Here is a 23816-nt window from a genome sequence, read left to right as displayed (position 1 = left end):
TGATGATGATGATGATGATGATGATGATAATAATGGTGGTGGATGTGGTGATGCATAATATTACTGTGGTTTTAGAATAGGAACATTGTGTGGCGGTTGCAAGGTTTCACAACAAGGGCAACCAAAATTTAAACAGGGATAAAATGTTACCTTAATAAAACTGTTCTGTGCATATCTAACCACCCAGTTTCAGCATAAATGTCATGTGGCATGCCTATGGGTCTCCATTAGGGTTAGAAAATAACTGGACAAAAATTTTAAGGAAACCTAGGCTAAGATTAACTATCAGCAAGATAACCCAAAGTAAGGCTGGCATTATTTTCTCTGATAATACTCATTAGTATCTGACTTAGCAATACCGGATGACAATAATGGTACAGATGGGAATTAGAAATGTAAGAGGTCATACCGATTTTGCAACTGGATTAATTACATGATGGCATGGATGGGATGTCCGTAATTTTCTTTGTAATTGTGCTTCTGGAATGTTACACAAGAATTGTCTCAACATCAGCATCATCTTACATCTATTTTTCCATGGTCATATGGAACGGATGGGTTCTATCCAATACAGCATCTCACCACTAGTTTCATTCTCTTGTCCTGCGATTCGACACCCTAAAATCAGCTTTCTCCACACCTGCCCGTATCTTCCTTGGCCTTCCTCTTCTGTCAGTTCCACCACCACCACCACCACCACCACCCCACCACCACCACTGCCATTCAAGAATTTGGTCCTGGAGATCTCCATTTCCAGCGACTTTGAGGGCCACCTTCCAGTGGTGTTGGGCGTCAACGAAGAGTCCTCGACTACAAGCCGACCAAAGTTTTTTTTTTTTCCAATGTCTGGGATCTCCCGCCCCTAACCCCTAGGCCATCACCTAATCACCCTTACCCGTCTTGTTGCTTAACAACAACAACAACAACAACCACCAAAACCACCACCACCACCACCACCATCCTTATCGTCATTATTATAGGCTGTTGTTAGCTGAAATTGTAGAGCTCCAGACAAAATGTCTTGCAGTATGTTGTCAAACACTGTAAAAATTTAAAAAAAAGCAGTCAAAAATCTCTCGTTCTATCTGTTTATATTTTGAGTTAAATTCTGGCATTGTCAACTTTGCCTTTCTTCCTTTCCTGCTTTCCTTCCGGAGGAGACATAGATATGAAAATTACTAATACTTTTAGAAACAAAATAAATTGTTTATCTACAAATCAGAGATTTTTATCACAAAACTGAATAAAAACAAAACAGAAACAAGCAATGGACCAACATCAAAAATGATAAGAGACTTATGGTGGTGGGTCTGGAGAATAATAGAAAGAATACAGCCAAGAAAATATAAAATAAAATATAAATCACCAGTTTATATTCACAACAGCCCAGAAATAAACCTAGATACTGCAGAACATCAATAATATCTGGATGCCTGCAACTGTCTCTCTAATAAAATCAAAGACAGTACTGTAGCAGACATTGAACCAAAATATCTAACAAGTACTTATGAAGTACATATAAATTCCTCTAACACATGTTGATCATATAAATACCAGTGAAGAACTGGTATTTAATTGATTAAGTCCCAAATGTGTAGTCGTGTGTCTGTGTTGGAAATGTTTTATTGTGTTTTACTGGGAATCGTCCTGTTTCACAGAGTTCTATTTAGGTATTTTCTACCAAGATCATTAAATGGAATTTCTTTTTGTTTTATCAACCAAACTATTTGGAATACTAGCAGTATTGCCTGACGTTGCTTGGGTTTGTTTCGACCCTTTAGAATTGGAATTTTTGAAAAGCAAAAATTTTGCATTATGTAGCTTGTTATTCTCTTTAAGTGAACATTTTTCTGGTTGAAATACACCGAAAAATGGTGACACAGCAGTCAAAATATTGTAAAAAAGTAGGGATTTTCATAGAAAAAAAGCACCTTTTTGATGTAAATAATTTTTGGTGTTAACATGGTATGATTTGAATTTTTTCTTCTACGGAATGAAGAGCAAGCCTTCTTCTATCTTACTATCAATTTTGGTCAACTTGCGCCCAGGGTCTCGGAGGAGATAGTGTTAGTTGAAGGCTACCAAACCTGCCATATACAGACAACTTCAGCTTTATATAATAGAGAGATTTAATGCTGTACCCCATTATCCGGAGTAGGAAAAATGTTTCTCTAAACATCGTTTTAAACCAGTAGTTCTTAACCATTTTTTTTTCTTACATATGAATCCCTTTGAGTTCAATTTTATTCTGGTGAACCTCAGCCATTCAATGTTCAAGAACTAATTTTATACATAAGTAGAGAATACACTCCATCAGGCATTTACCATATTCTGAATGCCTTACTTCCCTGGGCATGGGTACATTGAAACTCCGACATCTGGCAGCTGACTTGGCAGACACCCATAAAATTATCAACCATTTTACAAACAATAACTCTGAGCACCTTTTCAAGCTCCACCTGTCTAACACCCTTGGACATGATTACAAAATCAGAAAACAGCACAGCTCCCATGACTTTCGGAAACATGTTTTCATGCTAAGAGTTGCTGAAGCATGGAACAAACTGCCAGCATCAGTTGTTAGTTGTCGGAGCCCTGCATCCTTCAAAACTTCCATGCTTCCTGAGATTCGCCAACACTACACCTGATTTTCTCCCCTCCATACACACACAAGCATGTATCTGACTCATACACTGTTCACTTCCCAGACATATGTACATTATTGCCTTCCAAACAACAACACTTTTTCAACTGTAGTTTCAAGATTTACTGGACAAGTGCAGATATCTGCACTACAGGACATTAAGAGTTAAACCACAAACTCAGTTATAAACACAATCAGTTACTGTTTGAGAAGAACAAAGAAAAAATAATGGCAATAATACTAAATGAGCTGGGAATAACAAAAGGATGAACAACGCCTGTAGTAACTCATCTTTTGCAAATCAGAAAAAAATTCTAGACATGGATCATCTTTTGATATTTTTATCACTTAAAGCATGAAAACTGCTGGATGACAATTTTAGCCATTTTCCTTTTAGGAGTAACCTAGTTTTGGGTGGGCAGTAGAGAGCAATTAAATGTCTTTGGTTTTTGTTGGTATTTGAAAAAAAAAACCTTAACTTTCAGGAAGCAAGAAAATTTATTGTTCTAAAGACAAAATTTAAAATGGGTTCACAGTTTGGATTGTTCAAATAGAAACTTTGCTGGAGAGTTCCTAATGACTACTTCAAATGCATATGCAAGGGTAAAAAGACTACAATCATAAGGGCCAATTTGGGGACTAGTTGTTTGATCTTGGAGGGATTATGTTTGTGCTGACTAGAGTGTTGTTAACTGCATGGTTGGTTCTAGTAATGCAGGTAAGGTTAAACTGTCATAAATATAGACATTTCCAAAGAAATTGGTTGGGAAAATAAAGTGATTATTACTATTATTTATTTTCCTTTGTGTATGTGTGTGATGGATAAACAGTGTGTGTGGTGTAGGCTCTATGCAAGAAATTTGGTATGTGAAAAAATGGTATTTTGTACAGGAATTTGGGAAAAATTATGTGTTATTATTTTCAAACTGGCATTGACAAATTGCTTGCATAACATTTGTCCCAAAAGCAAAAATGACTTTAACGTTTTGACAAATTAAATATTTTTAGCCAAATTATTTCAGCATTCTTTAGCTCAGTGGAATAGAAAACTTTCAAACTTTTCAGGATTTTCTGGTTTTTTTTTGTTTTTACCTGCATGATGAAATTTCCTTATCTTCAAAATTCTTCAGACAATCACACGAATAGCAGACTATTTTCAGAAGAGCATACCTGTTCAAACTCATGTGTAATGTCCACACCTGGTAATACTAACTTTGAACTGTAGTGTTGAATAATAACATCCATTCTGTGAAATGAAATACTCTCACCAATCAATTTAAACTTTTGAAGTAATGAATCACCAAACTGCGATGCACACACATTGGTATATTTGATCTGAGACCTTCAGGTGTAATCTGTTGGCATCTGCATGTATCCAGAAATGATAAATGGCTCTTGGATTTTGCATGAAAACGATTGAGTTGTTTAACTGATAGAAAAGCCGATTTCTCACTTTATGCTTTGCAATTGAACGAAACAATGTTCTCTGGCCCAGGACCGGGCTTAAAACAGGCGTTCAGTGAAACTAACAGGGCTGACAAGCCAACCGCGAAAAGGAGCCAAACTGCAAAAGCTGTAATTTATATTATGATTTTCCCTAGAATACCTGATGGTTCCGGCAACTGCTAGAACAAAACATTCCAGTTCTTGCGACATAGCATCAATCATGTGCTCAATCTCCTTGTCTTTGATAATTTATGAAGATTGACTTAACAACAAAGGTGTATACGTGATTATGAAAGTGTGATATATAATAAAAAAAAAGATAACAGAGATTGAAATAGTGTTTAATGAACACTGTTTCAACGGTATGTCTGTCTTCTTCGAATTCAAAATAAGACAAGAAAAATGAAGAACAAAAATAATGGAAAACACACGAGGAACATTAATCTATTTACCATTGTTACTACTACTACTACTACTACTACTACTACTACCACCACCACCACCACCACAACCACCACCAGTACTACTATATTATTATTATTATTATTATTATTATTATTATTATTATTATTATTATTAATTATTATTATTATTATTATTATTATCGTTATTATTATTAATTATTATAATAATAATTATTATTATTATTATGTAAATTAATGAATTTCCTCAATGTTTCAGGTATCAACTGGTGTGTCACCACAAGTGAAGAAATTCTTTGTTGCCATTTATGCGGACCGATTCCAGTCACAGCCCATTCAGATATGGGAGATCATCATTCATGCTTTACAGCGTGTTGACATTCTCTGTGTAGAAGGACAGAAAACCAAGTTTTCTCTTATCCTCAGGTAAATGGAAAAAAAATAAAAATAATTTTTTGTTGTGTCTTGGGAGTGTCATAACACCAACAATTATAACACAACACACACACAGAGGTTCAATTCCTCTCCTTTAGCCAATTGGTTAAATATCTAAATAACTAAATGTCTAAATAGTCGTAGGAGTGGCTATGTGGTAAGTAGCTTGCTTATCAACCACATGGTTCCGGGTTCAGTCCCACTGCATCGCACCTTGGGCAAATGTCTTCTACTATAGCCTCGGGCTGACCAAATGCTCTTGAGTGGATTTGGTAGACAAAAACTGAAAGAAGCCTGGTGTATTTATATGTGTGTGTGTGTTTGTGTGTCTGTGTTTGTTCCCTCTGATGCTGGTGTGTAACTTAGCGGTTCAGCAAAAGAGACTGAAAGAATAAGTCCTGGGGTCGATTTGCTCGACCAAATGTGGTGCTCCAGCATGGCCACAGTCAAATGACTGAAACAAGTGAAACAGTAAAAAGAGAGAATAACTAACTTATTGATTATTTGTTTAATGTGTTGATTAAACGGTCAATCAATCATTTGTCTGTCCATCAAAATTCTTTTATTGTCCTTATTCACTCCATGGCCTGCAACGGAGAGGCCAAATGAACACTGGTGGAAATTTTGATGACAAGAAATAGTCGGCCATATTCTGTCAGCATGTCAAAGATCAGCATGGCAGCACGCTCAGCTGAATTGACAGCCATAGTTTGTCCAAATATCCAAGGGAGCCATCACTTACAAAAATATCAGAAAATGTCCTCAAAAGCATGACATTACCTTTACCGAATTGTGGGTAGTAAAGAAATAGGTAGGCAGTTGTAAAGGGTGGAAGATAGGATTAGAATGACCCCAGAAGGCTCATACAAATTATACATGTAAACATGTACAATCCTATTTTTGCATTTATTTCACATCCATACACATGTATGAACATGTACAGATGAACATGCATGCATATGCACACATAAATGTACACAGAGAGGAACATAAGAATTTACAACCACACACACACACAATACGTAGACATGCACACATACAGACATGCACAGGCACATGTACATACACACATACATGAACAGGCATACATGCAGACAAGCATGTACACACTTGGACGCAGGAACACAGACACACACACATGCGTACACACACACGTGTACACTCACATACACAGGTACATAAACACATACTTGCGTATTAAAAAAACTCTGGATACACGCACATGCACACACACATACACACACACACTCGCACACACACACACACACACACACACACGCATACACACGCACACAAGAATAGACAAGAATGCACACACACACAAGCATATATGTGTATAAAAGACACCAGATACACACACACACACATGCAAAGATACACTCAAATAAGAAAACACTCGCATGTTCACAAGCAGACATGAACATACACATACAGAGAACTGATTCAGCCTCATGAACACATGAAAACACACAAAAGTTTTTCCAACACACAATTTCACATCAAGAATCTTGCAAACCAAATACAAAAACGAGATAACAATCATATATAAAATATACATATGTGTGTGTATGTGTCTGTGTGTGTGTCTGTGTGTGTGAAACTCCCACACTAATAGCTTCATTCGTTTAGCTTTCACATATACACTGGTTGGCATATACTCTCTGCTCAGCACTTTCATTTTTATATTCGTACATCTTTTGTACATATGTTTATTTGTAATTCCTCATTGTCTTTTAATCTATTCTTTTAGACTCACCATTGTTCAGAAATTTTTATTTCTTCATTCATTTTCTGTTGCATCTCTCTTTACACTCTTAGATTCCGCTGTTATTGTTATAAATAAATACAATGTTCACTTCTGTCAGTGATAGCGTTCCTTCTTCATGTATGCTGCTTCCTCTCTCTCAATCAATGCCAGACACCTGACCATATTGAGATTGTTGATAAGTGACTGCGTTTCTTTTAAATGCAGTAAGGGGTCTTTTTTGTCTAGCATCCCCTTCTTTGTGTTGATAGATTTCTTGGAAATATTCCTTTCTTCTACATTTGCTACCCATCCTTTTGAAGATGATGCACTGAACAAATGAACGAAGATACTTACACATCATAGCTCATGTGTATTTGTTATGTCTCATTGTATGCTTTCGTGCAAATTTTGTTTTGTAATGTTTGCATCTAATTGCATAATACGTATTATGTAATATCCACTATTCACAGGCTACATCGAAACAGCTGTAAAGACTTGTTATATTAAGTTATTTTATGTAACAACTTTGTAAATATATCCATGCATCTATGACTGTTTGTCCATGTCTCTGCACACACACACACACATTTATCATGCTTTATATCATTCTATGTCCACTAGTATGTTTTGGATGGTATGACTGAAACCATTGGCTACAGGATCACATTTTGCCCATATATTTCAGCTTTGGCTTGGTTTCTATGGCTGGACATTCTACAAAATGCCAGTCACTTTATAAAAATTACTTGGTGACTCTTTTCCTGATACTGGTGTAATCAAATATTCTCACCACACTACCTACACACACACACACACACACATACATACATACATACACATATGCTGAAAGAACGGTAGTTCAAAAACATGCTCCCATTTAAATAAACGAAAAGCTTGAATTAGTTTAATACTTACTTTCAGAGGTTCACAGCAACAGCGTTCAACCATGAAATAGCATTTGCAATAGATACAACCTTAATTAATTTAACACTTAAATCCACTCACAGACATCTTTAAAATATCTTCTAATTTGTCTGAATCAACATTTGCAAACACAAAATCATTAAATATACATATCAAAACAAACTTAACAAAAATTTAAATGTAATCTTTAATTAGATTAACAAATAAATCTCTAATGAGTAAGTTAATACAATAAATCCAAAAGTATGGAGCTGCACAGTGAACTTCTTAAGCCACACAGCTCTACCGGTGTCTTGCTAAATAGTGTATTATCACTTGCAGGATTTGAACTACACCTGCAGTAAACAATGTACCTGTGGTAATAACTAGATTAGTAAGATCTGTATATATCATCATCATCATTGTTTTATGTCTGCTTTCCATGCTGGCATGGGTTGGACGGTTTGACTGAGAGCTGGTGAACCAGAAGGCTGAACCAGGCTCCAATCTGATCTGATAAAGTTTCTACAGCTGGATGTCCTTCCTAATGCCAACCACTCCGAGAGTGTAGTGGTTGCTTTTACGTGCCACCGGTATGAGGGCCGGTCAGGCAGTACTGGCATCGGCCATGCTCAAATGGTGCTTTTTACATGCCACCTGCACAGGAGCCAGTCTGCCAGCACTGGCAACAATCACACTTGAATGGTGCTCTTTTACATGCCACCGGTACGGGAGCCAGTCAGCAGCTCTGGCAACGATCATGCTCAAATGGTGCCTTTAGTGTTCCACTGGCATGGGTGCCATTCAGGTGGTACTGTCATCAGCCATGACAGTGATTTCACTTGCTTTGTGAGTGGATTTGGTAGATGGAAACTGAAAGAAGCCTATTGTGTATATATGTATGTGTGTGTGTGTGTGAATATATGTGTGTCTGTGTGAATGTATGCTGTATATATGTGTATGTTTGTGTGTGTGAATGTATGTGTATGCTGTGTATATGTGTGTGCATGTGTGTGTATGCGTGTGTGTGTATCATCATATAGACAGATTCACCTTGTTCGCAAGATACATGCATTTGAGGGGATATTGTCTTGTGGGTACATTTCTAATTTCATCAGTGGTGATACCATGAGAAAAAAACAAAAATCAAAAAGACGCACCCAGTGCATTCTTTGAGGTGGTTGACACTAGGAAGAACATCCAGTTGTAGGCACCAAGCCAAAGCAGATTCTGGAGCTCAGCATCTCCTGCTGGTGTGTTAGGTCATGTTGAACCATCCAGTCTACGTCAGTGGAAAAGTGTCATGAACCTATTTGTTACTGTGTGTATATATATATATATATATATATATATATATATATATATATATATGTATATATATATATATACATATATATATATGTATATATATATATATATATATATATATATATATATATATATATATAATATATATATATATATATATATGTATATATATATATGTATATATATATATGTATATATATATATATATATAATATATATATTATATATATATATATATATATATATATATAATATATATATATATATATATATATACAACTTATATAGAAATTTGTTTCTTTTGCCCTTGTTTATAAATTTAACCTTTAAAGGTATTTTTTGATATGCTGGCCATTGATAAATTTTCTTTTGAAAAATTTTTATCCTATATTAGATATATATATATATATATATATATATATATTGAGAAAAAAGGTCACCAGAATTTTGGAGAAAAAAATCTTTTTATTTATTCATTATTATTAGCGTTTGTTTCCCCGAACTTGTCAAATAGAATTGTGTGAATGTACAAATAGCTTGTTTATTTATATAAAACAAATGTTGTTTTGGGTTTGGGTTTTGTTTAGAAGGGGAGGACATTGTTTTCATTTTTTGGTGGGGTGAGGTTCCATGACAATGGAGATAGATAGATAGAAAGATAGGTAGGTAGGTAGGTTGGTGGGTAGAGAAACGGAAAGAGAGGAGGAGGGTGATCCCCTTCTTATTCACCATTCATTTATTTATTTAGTTATTTACCATTGTATTGAAATGGGTTTAGGAATGGTGACCTCTTCAAGAAAAAAAAAACATTTTGTTTTGGAGACAAGTGATATAAGTGTGTAATAAATCTTTGTCTGTCTGTCTGTCTGTCTGTCTCTGTCTCTCTCTCTCTCCCTATATATATATATATATATATATATATATATATATAATAATAAATATTAGGGAATAAATCCAAATTTACAAGGAAAATTTACCTGAAGAATGTCTAAGATGTGCTGACACGAAACGATCGTAGTGGTTATTCATATGTTAAATTTTAATTTATATAAATTATTTTATGTATTCGCTTAAGTCTTTCTTTGTTTGATTTGCATAATAGTGGTTTTGTCTCTAATTTGATATAATATATATATATATATATATATATATATATATATATATATATATATATATAATATATATATATATAAAATCACATTCATGCATGCACATCTGTCTGTAAAATCATAGCCAAAAAAGATGGAATGTGTTGAAGAGACATACACCCTCTACAAAACAAAAACATGTTGTTACTCCTTTTAAGAAGTGCTAACTCTGAATAAAGTACAATAATATCTGGTATTGAAACCTTAGCTGAACCAGCATCTTGTGCAGGGGGTGGGGGTTATTTACCTTATTCGCTTAATCCTTTGGAACCAGATTTAAACATTGTCCTTCAATATCCTCTTAAGTTTTAGAATTCCTTGAGATTGTCTGTAGACATCCTCACTCTCACTCACATTCAAAGAACCAATGTACATATTTAATCTAGTCACAGAAACATCGAAATGGTAAGGGCACGGGGTACAAAAAGACAAGCTTTCTTGCTATTCACCATGAGAATTTCTCTTGTGATTATCTACTGTAAGAATTCTATAAATATTCGAATATCTAAGCAACAGGAAACGTTGGTAAGTAATTACGTTTCTTGTTTTCTGGCTAAATCATAGATATATGTCTTAGATATTTTTATATATTTTTATTTCTTCCTTTCATCCTATTCCACATTTCATTTTCTTCCTCTCTCTCTCTCTTCTTCACTCTCTCATTCCTTCTTATCTCTCTCTCTCCATCTATCTATCCCTCCTCACTGCCTACAACTCTACATCTCTCGCTTCGTTTCAAGTTAAATGACTTCCTAAAGCACACACTAGCTTTTTTTTTTTAATTATGTTGCGCAAAGTTTTTCTTCCTCTGTAATTTAAAGAGATAAATATTTTCAAAATGATTTCAGTGAGTATAATTATTAGTGGCAAAACTCAAAGCTCAGACTTATGATTTCCTCCGACTGTGATTGAAGGAGGTTCAAATTTCCTTCTGCTGGTATATATTCTCATTCTTACTATTCCTTCCTGAATTGCTGTTGCTGGTGTCACATGAAAATCACTCAGTACACTCTGTAAAATGGTTAGTATTTGGAAGGCTATCCTAACCACTAAGCCATGCGGCTTCATATATATATACTCTTTTACTCTTTTACTTGTTTCAGTCATTTGACTGCAGCCATGCTGGAGCACCGCCTTTAATCGAGCAACTCGACCCCAGGACTTATTCTTTGTAAGCCCAGTACTTATTCTATCGGTCTCTTTTGCCGAACCGCTAAGTGACGGGGACGTAAACACACCAGCATCGGTTGTCAAGCAATGCTAGGGGGACAAATACAGACACACAAACATACACGCACACACACATATATATATACATATATATACGATGGGCTTCTTTCAGTTTCTGTCTACCAAATCCACTCACAAGGCTTTGGTCGGCCCGAGGCTATAGTAGGAGACACTTGCCCAAGGTACCACGCAGTGGGACTGAACCTGGAACCATGTGGTTGGTAAGCAAGCTACTTACCACCCAGCCACTCCTGCGCCTTTATATATATATAAAGATCGTGTACATTAGAACACATTAAGAGGCTTCCAAATAGGAAAGCCTTGTGCTAGAAAGAGCAGTAGAAAACTCAAACCACTAATTATGGATAAATTCTCGAAAGGATTGAAAATTAAAAACATTTACCATCTAATTTAGTTTTTAATTTTCAATCCTTGACAACCGATGCTGGTGTGTTTATGTCGCCGTAACTTAGTGGTTCGGCAAAAGAAACCAACAGAATAAGTACTATGCTTATAAATCAACCCCAGGACTGGGGTTGATTTGCTTGACTAAAGGCGGTGCTCCAGCATGGTCGCAGTCAAATGACTGAAACAAGTAAAAGAATAAAAGAAAAGAATAACTGTTACAAAGGTAAAGGTGACACCTTAGACAGACTTCTGCAGGTTTTACGAATAGCAAAGGACCACGTTTCGGACTTCTCCCATCTTGCGAGCTCTGGGATGAAGACCGTTCGCTCAACAGCAACAGCAACCACCACCACCACCACCACCACCACCACCAACTAATTGTGATTGTGATGCTTGTGATCTCTATGCTCCCCCAAGCTGGACGGACATGCAGTACAACATATTCCAATTCTTCACAGTTCTGCATTATCTAAACAAGACTTTATCTTACCACTTCTATCAAAATGATATTTTTTAGTATTGTATAATATAGATTGTAACATTAAATAATATAGATTATTCATAGCATTAAATAATATAGATTATTGCAAAAAACAAAATGTATAGATTATCACATGAAATGATATAAGTTTTTGACTGAGACATAAGCAATATCAGAGAAATGTTTCAAACAAAGAATGTGAACACGATGGTTAAAATAACTTTTATTCATTGAAACATGCCAACTCTATATTATCCACTCTGAAATCTATTCAATATTTTTTTTCTCTGATTTATGGAAGCAGAACACCCCTATTTGGTTGGCTCCTAATGGACTGTGCCACAATATAAATGGACATGTCCAGAGAATGTAGAGTAGAGTCAGTGGGCTGTGTAAAGCCGAGATTTTTTTTTCTCTAGTTTCAGCTCAGAGCTGTGGCCATGCTAATGCACTGCCGTTTTGCTACACTGTTATTACTAAGAGCCTCCTCTAATCTAATATGTGGTACTTGATGAAGATATAGCTACCCTCATTTGCACCTCTTGCCGTGAGGTAGGTTCATCTGGGACTCTCGACAGGAAGAGGTCCAGCTTTGAGTTAAAAACCCCTACATCTACTTTGTGCAAGTTCCTCAGACTCTTCGGGAGAATATTAAAAAGCTGTGGGCCCTTGAAGCCCAGGCTGTTGCTGTAACTGTTCCTGAAGTGCGATGGCATTGCTGGGATCTTTGGCACTAAGCAGTGTCGTCTGTTCTGGCATTGGTGTAGCTTTCAATGCCAAAATTTGGCACAATTCCTTCCAGGATCTTCCAGATATATATTACTGAATACCTCTCCCGTCTTCTCTCCAGGGAGTAGAGTTTTAGCTGTTTCAACCTTTCCCAGTAGCTGAGCTGTTGCAAAGAGACGATCTTCTTTGTGAATCTTCTCTGGATTGCTTCAAGGTCCGCTGTTAATTTCACACTAGTAGGTGACCATAGCTGTGAGCAGTAATCCAGGCGGCTGAGGACTGCATATTGTCGAGTGTAATTACAAGTATTGTGTGTTGAGTAGAATGATTTGTAAGGACATTATTTATTATCCTGTTATATCGTTTGTCAAATGTGCAACACAACATATTCCCATCAGTTCTGTGTTTACTTCTTAAATTTCTTATGAAACAGTTGCCGTATTGCTTGTTTGGTTTTGTCTTGAACCATTTTCTTCTAGAATTCTGGTGTCTCCACTTGAAATATTCCTGATGGAATAAATACTCACACAGAGTTGAAACGCTGATTTTTTTCACCCCTTCCTTCCTTATTTGTCACCATTCCCTTTCTCTCATTGTTATTACTTTTTCTCACTCCCTCTCAATCAGGGCTATTACTCTCACTACTTTTCCTTCACTGAATTACTATTTTCTCTCCTCCTCTGAGCCCGACATGGTTCTGGACAAATGTATATATATACAAATATATAAAAACACTACGTTCATTATTATATTAGGAGATATTATATCTTAAAATATATTCATGGTAAGCACGTTTTCATAATTTCATTTTTTTAAAATTAAAAATTTGGTCAATTTGGTTAAAGATTCAATATCTAGTTGATGAATTTGATGGTTCTCTCTGACATCCATGCATCATATTCCTGTTTTCAGATATATAATAGCTATAAAATTCTGGTAATATTTTCTGATAAAATATTGAAAGCATTTAACATATATATTTGAAAAAATATTAATTTGATAAAAAGATATTTTTAAGTGTAGCTGACCTGTAAATAAGGGAAATAGTGAGTGAGAAAAATGTAAACATTAATAAAATCACCAAACCATAAGAGAAATGTGGAAAAAAGCAACATTTTCATGGTGAAAATGTCTTTCATATTTACCCTTAAGGTAGATGTATATTTTAAGAAAATTCTAATGTTCATAGTCTTGGCTTATCAGAACATCTAACTTAAATGTTGAGGTCTAACCCTGAAGTAATTTTAATGCTAGAAACCCCACAGATAGAAAAAAACATCTCTTTTGTAAATATTAAAGTAGGTAAAGAAATTTTTTTTTTTAAATGTACTTTAACATTCAATTTGAGAGAAAAAAGAAAATAACTTAATAATATTTTAGTTTTTGAATATGAAAAAAAATAAGACACATGCAAGTACTTTCAGGAAAAACATGATACAAAGGTTGAAAGATAGCATATTTTTCCAAAAAAAAGAAAACATCTTCTTTATGGATATGTATGAAAGAAGAAAAGGTTTCATTAAACATTTTTTTTTTTGTTGTTGGAAATCTCTGTTTAGTAGAAAATATGAAATATTTGTAATGAAGAAGGTACATTTCAAAAGAAGCATTTCTCTCAAACTTTTGCAGTTTTGTTTACTTGTTTTTCAGTTAATGGTCATCCTTAAGTAAGATGGCAGAATCTCCATATTGGCTTAGTTTCTTCCACTTCCCCCCCCCCAACACATTTTTTGGTAAAATCTTTCTAGTTAAAATGAGTTAAAATTACAGAAAATTACATATAAGTATGAAAATAATTAACTCTAAGGGAAAAAGAACATGGGGAAAAATAAATAAGAAAATTAGACAGGCTGTGTGGCAAGTAGCTTGCTTACCAATCGCATGGTTCCAGCTTCAGTCCCACTGCGTGGCGCCTTGGGCAAGTGTCTTCTACTATAGCCTCAGGTCGACTAAAGCCTTGTGAGTGGATATAGTAAATGGAAACTGAAAGAACTCCATGGTATATATGTATATATATATATATATATATATATGTATGTGTGTGTATATGTTGTGTGGTTGTGTGTTTGTGTTTGTTCCCCCATATATATATATATATGTATGTGTGTGTATATGTTGTGTGTCTGTGTTTGTTCCCCCATATATATATATATATATATATATATATATATATATATATGTGATCGGAGTTTCCCTATGAAACTCGTTTTTTCCCCAAACTTTTTCTCAAACCTGCTATAATGTAATACATGTCCTTGGTGTGGTAATTGTATGTGGCTGAAGAAGGCTATTGACCTACATGTTATATCAATTATGCATTGATATAAATTGTTCAATAAAGCCAGAAACACATGTACTGCCAAATCCTTTGATTCCTGTTCTTCTTTTGATACATATATATATGTATGTGTGTGTATATGTTTGTGTGTCTGTGTTTGTCACCCTCAACATCGCTTGACAACCGGTGGTGGTGTGTTTACGTCCCTGTAACATAGTGGTTCAGCAAAAGTAACCGATAGAATAAGTACTAGGCTTACTGTGAATAAATCCTGGGGTTGATTTGCTTGACTAAAGGCGGTGCTCCAGCATGGCCACAGTCAAATGCCTGAAACAAGTAAAAGAGTAAAAGAGTAAAAGAGGTGCAGGAGTGGCTGTGTGGTGAGTAGCTTGCTTACCAACCACATGGTTCCGGGTTCAGTCCCACTGTGTGGCACCTTGGGCAAGTATCTTCTACTATAGCCTCGGGCTGACCAAAGCCTTGTGAGTGGATTTAGTAGACGGAAACTAAAAGAATAAGTCCTATGGTCGATTTGCTTGACTAAAGGCGGTGCTCCAGCATTGCCACAGTCAAATGACTGAAGCAAGTAAAAGAGTAAAAGAGGTGCAGGGGTGGCTGTGTGGTAAGTAGCTTGCTTACCAACCACATGGTTCCGGGTTCAGTCCCACTGTGTGGCACCTTGGGCAAGTATCTTTTACTATAGCCTCGGGCTGACCAAAGCCTTGTGAGTGGATCTGGTAGATGGAAACTGAAAGAATAAGTCCTGTGGTTGATTTACTTGACTAAAGGCGGTGCTCCAGCATGGCCGCAGTCAGATGTCTGAAACAAAATAAAAGAATAAAATGAGTCTTTTTTACTTAAGTGATAAAGAACACACAGACTAGTAACAAGTGTACATAGAGATAATATCTGGCAGAGGAATATATATGAAGAGTAAATTATTTCGATGTCGGTTGTTAAACAAAGGGAAATGAAGAGAGAGATACGGGGAAAGATGAAAGGAGTCGTATTGATTCTAATTTCAAAAAGGAGAAAACAGGATGCTATCCATCACTTTTTCTCTCTTCCCATCATCCATCTTTATTACTCTCCTATCTCATCATATATTGTTTCTGTATACAATTTCCTTACCAACCAACAAGTAGCTATCGATGTGCCTCTTAAGTACTCCCTCCTCTACCATTCTCTTGTTTGTTTTATTTTTTGTTTTCTTTCCTCACTCTCTCACTCCTGTTAGTTCTCAAAATCGTGTTTGTCTTTTGGACAGTCAACATAAGGGAGAGGGGACCCTTTAATCTAGCCGAGAGACATAAAAATCACCAACCGCCTCCCCTGGCCCCTGTGCTGGTGGCACGTAAAAAGCACCCACTACACTCATGGAGTGGTTGGTGTTAGGGAGGGCATCCAGCTATAGAAACTCTGCCAGATCAGACTGGAGCCTGGTGCAGCCTCCTGGCTTCCCAGACCCCGGTCGAACCGTCCAACCTATGCTAGCATGGAAAACAGACGCTAAACGATGATGATGATGACGACGATGACGACGACGACATTCTGAGTTGTTGGTGTTAGAACAGACAATCCAGTTGCAGAAACTGTCAAGGGTGGAATATAAGATGGGTTGAAAATGAGTGAGACCATTACCATCTAGCTTATCCACACTGACATGGAAAGCAAACAAAAAAATGGTATGATGATGATGATGATGATGGTGGTGGTGGCAGAGGTGGTGCATATGGAAAGAGAAATGGAGGAAGAGGAGAGATCATCATCATCATCATTGTTTAACATCTGCTTTCCATGCTAGCATGGGTTGGACAATTTGACTGAGGACTGGCAAACCAGATGGCTGCACCAGGCTCCAATCTTGATCTGGCAGAGTTTCAACAGCTGGATGCCCTTCCTAATGCCAACCACTCTGAGAGTATAGTGGGTGCTTTTACGTGCCACCGGCACGAGGGCCAGTCAGGCGATACTGGCAACGGCCACGAAAGAATCTTTTTCTTTTTTTTGTTTTAACATGTCACCTGCACACCAGCACAAGTGCCAATAAACGAAAATTATTATCATAAAATGCTGATGGTTTTTGGTAAACTTATAACCTTTTTTTTTTGTTTCGTTTCTTTGCAGAGGAACTCATTCGTCAAGATTTGCTCGTTGTTTTACGTCCCATCCACGCGAAATGAAACTTCATCCAAGCGAAGCTTTTACACTAGCAGCTGGTAGTGTTCATGAACTCAACGTTACAGTCCGACCTGAGTGTACAGGTTCAAAATACTTCTACATTAACATGGTGGATGTTGATTATCACCAGTTACTGCGTAGCTGGCTTATATGCATCAAAACCCAAACCCCAGTCATTTCAGGTACATTTGAGATTAAGTTGCCAGTTGGCGGAGGTTATGGCTGTAACAAAAAAATATCCTATCGTAATCCTTATGGCAAAAGCAAGCTGTTCAGTCTACACACAAACCGAGACGACCTACTACAGTTTAAAGAGAACCAGTTGGATATCCCTGGGGGTGAGTCCCTTGATATTGGTCTTCGTTTTGCTCCTGTATTACAGCAGGGCTCTGTGGACATCCTTGTTTTTATTGATGATGAGCAAGGAAAAAATGAAGAAACCTTTTGTATCAAAGCCAATTACATGACTTAAAAACACACCAGGATTTTTTCTTTTATTAAAATCAAGTCAAATAACAACGATTATAATAATAATAATAATAATAATAATAATGATAATAATAATAATAATAGTAAAGATAACAACCATGATTTCATATTGCTACAAAGAAACTTGATTTCATGGAGGTTATTGTTGATTGTGCCAATCTTAATACCTGATTCGTTTCATTAATCCTGGAAGAACGTCAATGCTAAAGTACCACAAGGTATTTCGTCAGGCTTTTTACCAATTCTATTCTAATGCTGTGCAAGAATACCAGTGGAAAGAATACGAATATTTTTAGAATTTCCTGCTGCCTGATTCTTACTCCACTGTTCGGTTGTCTCTTCCTCTACACCCCTCCCCCCACACACATTTTCATGTGCACACACACACAATTTTTCTCTTCATTTTATGCATACAAACTATGAATTATTTACTGCAGTTTTAAAGGTGCAAAAAGATATGATCAACATTAAAATGATATATATATATGTATATATATATATATATATATATATATATATATATATATAATATATATATATATAATGTATATATATATTATATATATATATATATATTATATATATATATATAATATATATATATATATATATGCATGTATAAATATATGTACATGTATATATATATATGTATGTATGTATAATATATATATGTATATATATATGTATATATATATATAATGTGTGTATGTATATATATATATATACATATATATATATACATGTACATATATTTATATATGTATGTATGTATATATATACATGTATATATATATATATATACATGCATATATATATATATATATATATATATACATGCATATATATATATATGTATGTATATATACATGAATATATATATAATGTGTGTATGTATATGTGTGTGTATACATATATTTATATATACATGTATATATGTATATATACATACATATATATATGCATGTATATATATATGTGTGTGTGTGTGTATGTATATATATATGTATATGTGTGTGTATATATATATATATACATGTGTGTGTATATATATATATACACATAAACATACACATACATGTATGTACACTTTTTGACTGTAGCAATATGTAACCAAAACTAACGATCAGTAAAGGAAGAACAGTAAAATAAGTCAAAGAAACAAACATGATGTGTTGAAGGTATATATTTTGAAGTTTTTTTTCTTCAATGTAGATGAATAAGTGTGTATTTATGTGCCAAGTGGCCACTCAGGATATCATGTTGATTTATGTCTTTCTCACAAATCATTAGTTTTTAACATTCAGAATATAAAAAAAAAGACTCATAGCAATGCTGAAATTCTGCAGTCTTTATTCAACCTGTAAATTATGAAATATAAATGTAACCTCTCAAGCCCCTGTTCTTATAACAGTTTTTTCCATAACAGTAATTGTTTTCAGCTATGTGAAAAATACACATAGCCCACCTCTAGCAGGGAGAGAAAAAAAAAAAAAAACAAACAGAGAACAAAGTGAATGATGAAAAAATAAAAATAAAAAAAACAAAGAAATTGGAGACAAAAGCATTAAAGATTTATTTATGTCTATTCTTATTTTGATAGTAAGAAAAATAGCTAAAATAATATCTAAAACAAAAGACATTTTGTTTGAAAAGAAAAAAAAATGGGAAACTCTAGAAAGGACTGTTGATGTAAAAGCAAGGAAAAGATGTTAGGAAAAAAAAATGAAAAATGAAATTATGAAATATACAAAACGTGTGTGTGTGTGTGTTTGTATGTGTGTGCGTGTTTGTATGTGTGTATATATTGCTATTGAAGAACGAAGAAGAGAGATTCTTGGATCAGTTGTTCCTACAATTAAATACTCCTGTCCTCTAACCACTCAACCAAAGACCTAGAGTAGAACCCAATTTGTCATCCAGGCAGACTGAGCCAAAGAAAATAATGACTTTCTGCTTTACAAATATTTTTTTGTAATTATATTTAAATAAACATGATAGATCCAGAAGTAACATGATTATGAAAAAAAGGACATTAAAACAACAACAAAAGAACAAAGCAAAGCAAACAGCATTTTAAGATATTTCTGATTGCTCAGATAACAAAGTGACACATTGAAAGATTGTCTTTTTTTGTCTTATTGCTGTTAATTTCGAACCTCATTGGAATCAGTTATACTCACCCATTCAGGAAGAGGTTTATCAGGATGCGGTTTATAATTATATAAATATCTGTAAATCTATTTGGAAAGAGTGTGGCCAAGTGGTAAGGGTATTGCACTCATGGTCGCATGATCATGGTTTCAATCCCAGAAACATGCAGCACTTTGTGTCCTTGAGCAAGAAACTTTGTTTCAAGCTGTTCCAGTCCTCTCAGCTGTAAATGAGTAACCACGTGACACACTGGCATCCCTTTCATGGAGAATGTTGTGATCTCAGTCACTGATATCTCTATGGAAACTGAGTCACTGGCTTCCTGGGTCTCAAGGCTTGAGACATTAATGTCCAAATCTGTTCACTAGAAATCTTTTCGAGAAGAATTTTGCTGCTGAGTTTAAATTCCGTCCAAAATTGAAATTGTTCCAAAGACTTATTTTTAATCGGTGTAAAATACGATGTACCTAATGAAGTTAATTAATTAGTTGATTTTACTCCCAAATGTTTATGGCCCCAAGCAAATCCATGAACCTTACACATTCCCATTTTATTTCCCTTAAAAATATTCACCCTTGTACCCAATGAAAACATCACAAACATTTCGTCTTAAGGAATGGAAAATATTTAAAAATAGGAATTGTTTTGTAAATAAAATATTTCACCAACAAAATAATATTTTTTTAAAATAAATTTTATTTAGAAATTATATAGCTTTATTTTCTATTTGTTCTAAGAGACAAAGCAAAATAAAATAAATTAATGAGACTATATTGTCTGTTATTCTTTCTTATCTTTCTTATAAGCTTTCTTAATGACCAGTTTTCTTGTACCACCCATATAAAACTTTTCGTATCTCTGATTTTTCTTATAGCTTCTTCAGTTTGTAAAATCAGATGAAGAAATAAAGTTTTATTTACAAACACACACATACACACACACACACAATTTACATATGTATCTGAATGATATAATGGTATCTATTTATCTGATTCTATATTTGTGTGTGTGAGTGTAATAATCTCTATTCATCGGTCAAGCAAAATATATCTTGTTGGACTAATGATTATAGGTTAAATATAATATTCACTCTCAAACTTATTTTTCAGTATATTATTCCAAGTGGCTGAATATAGCTTCTTTTGAACATGTCACTCCCTGGAATATTTTCTCACAAACACGTAACATGTCTGGAAGACGGGAGTCATCAGATCCCCGTTGTACAGTGGATGAGGGACTACTGACCAGTCCAATATCTATATTTGTTGCTAAAGAGTTGTGTGTGCTTTCCTCTTCCTCTCAGTGGCATTTCTAAGATTGTTGAATGTCACACTATACCTATTTCTTTACTACCCACAAGGGGCTAAACACAGAGGGGACAAAAAAAGGACAGACAAACGGATTAAGTCGATTACATCGACCCCAGTGCATGACTGGTACTTAATTTATCGACCCTGAAAGGATGACAGGCAAAGTCGACCTCTGCGGAATTTGAACTCAGAACGTAACGGCAGACGAAATGCCACTAAGAATTTCGCCCGGCGTGCTAATGTTTCTGCCAGCTCACACTATACCGCTCACAGATTACGGCACAGCCATGTTCCAGAGAATCAAAGAAAACGATACTCTTGTCATCCGAAAGAACAAATAACTCGAATTTTTGTACCAATCACTTGCTTTGAACTTCTTAGGCCTTAGCGAAGAGGTGTGACATCATTTCATGGACTGAGAATTCATTTCTGGATCATAGAGATACAGCTGTGTCTCATCTTCTTCATCAGATTCTTTAAAAAAATGTGCCTCCATTGGCTTCAAGCACTTCTAGCAGAGCAGAGTCGGCATTCACACTTCTCTTCTTAAAATCGGTCGTTAACTGCCAAAATCGGTCATCAACCCACCTTGCACATATTTTGTGGTACTCAAAGTCCTCCATCCTCTCTGATGCATATTGTGACCACTGCTGTGGTGTGCAGCAGGCTCACAGATTATGACTCGCGTGTCCAGTTTGTTCATTCGTTTGGGATTCGTGTAAATGGTCGCAGTCGATGATCTCCCATCATGTGACCAGCTTTGAGCGCTGGTTTGACATCCTTTAAGCTTCTTCATTCGTGAGTGCGCATTGCTCTTGTCAGTAGAATATAATTTCTGCAAACAACCTGTAACCTTCGCTGAATATTGGACAGCCTGCACTCCTTCATCAAAAGCTCAATGATGGAATGTTGCTTCTGTTTGGAGCCCATTATTTGACAGCAATGAAGAACTACAAAGAGAATCACTCTACCATCATGGACAATTTGAGCACCCTATGTCATGTTAATTAAAACGTTATGTCCACTTTCGCAAAACTTTCAGTAGAACTCTGCGCAATGTTATTGGTTTCTAAGACTGCTAGTCATCGACTAAAATTTGAAGACATTGCGAATCTTCCTTCCTGTCTGTCTGTCTGTCTATCTTATATATCTCATCTATCTGTCTGTTTGCCTGTTTGTAAGAATATCAAAAATAAAAAATATATTTTGTTGTGTCTGGGGTGAGTCATTTTCTTTTTGTGCCTCATAATGTAACACACTCACCGGTAAAATTTCCACTTATTTCTTATTTTTATTTTCCTAAAATTTTCGTTTCGTCTTGTAACCTTTTTAATATGCACTCACACACACGCGCACAAACAAACAAAAAGGAACGCAGTGTAAATAACGGACAGAATCAAGACTATTGAAAAGGTTGCAAGACGCAACAAAAATTTTAAGAAAATAAAAATAAGAAATAAGTGGAAATTTTACCGGTGAGTGTGTTAAATAATAAGGCACAAAAAGAAAATGACTCTCCCCAGACACAACAGAATATGCTTCAACACACGAACTCATATAAAGAATCTTGCAAACCAAATCCCAAAACGAAATATAATATATATTCTCTCTACGAGAGTTATAGAGCCTGAAATTTTGAGGGGAGGGAGCCAGACGATCGCACTGACAACAGTACTCAATTAGTATTTATTTTAGCGAACCCGAAGGAGGAAGAGTAAAGTGGAACTTAGCGGAATTTGAACTCAGACAATAAAAAAAGCCAGAAGAGATGCCGCGAAGCATTTTACCGGCATGCCAACCATTCTGACAGCTCGCCGCCTTAATAAAATATTATATTGATAAAAATATATATTTACATAACCATTGCACATATGATTCCATAATAGATATTTGAAAAATATTTATAAAATACATAAAAATAGATATCTATAATATCCTCGGCAACTGAAATCTAAATAAATGTTTGAAACGAAGAAAAATATAGCGTTTGCTGTTACAAGCTGAAGAACACAAACCAAACGATTGACACAAAGAAACGAAAAATGGAATGAAAAATGGAGAAAAAACCAATAATGACCAAAACGAAATACGAAAGATGAAGAATGTATAAAAAAAAAGTCAATGTCCTCCCAACACATATATTTAAATACATACACGCGCGCGCACATACACACAGATATATACAGATACACACATATACACATATATGCATACATAAATATACAAATATATATACTCTTTACTCTCTTTACTCTTTTACTTGTTTCAGTCATTTGACTGCGGCCATGCTGGAGCACCGCCTTTAGTCGAGCAAATCGACCCCAGGACTTATTCTTTGCAAGCCCAGTACTTATTCTATCGGTCTCTTTTGCCGAACCGCTAAGTGACGGGGACGTAAACACACCAGCATCGGTTGTCAAGCAATGCTAGGGGGAACAAACACAGACACACAAACACACGCACACATACATATATATATACATATATACATATATACGACAGGCTT

The 23816-nt window shown here is 35.3% G+C and overlaps 1 protein-coding gene across 2 annotated transcripts in view; it reads left to right on the top strand.

Moving 5' to 3' along the window:
• LOC115217814 (nephrocystin-4-like) overlaps positions 1-18383 on the top strand; it is a 179050-nt gene extending 160667 nt beyond the window's left edge. Inside the window, exons 25-27 of one of the 2 annotated variants that reach the window (XM_036507789.1) lie at positions 4772-4938; positions 17307-17879; positions 17925-18383. In XM_036507789.1, coding sequence (XP_036363682.1) covers positions 4772-4938; positions 17307-17832 — 693 coding nt within the window. In that variant the 3' untranslated portion in view covers positions 17833-17879; positions 17925-18383. The other variant, XM_029787496.2, reaches the window with a different exon arrangement.
• The last annotated feature ends 5433 nt before the right edge of the window (positions 18384-23816 follow it).

The sequence above is a fragment of the Octopus sinensis genome, linkage group LG12, assembly GCF_006345805.1.
Source record: "Octopus sinensis linkage group LG12, ASM634580v1, whole genome shotgun sequence".
NCBI lineage: Eukaryota > Metazoa > Mollusca > Cephalopoda > Octopoda > Octopodidae > Octopus > Octopus sinensis.
This window is presented reverse-complemented; position numbering and strand designations above follow the sequence as displayed.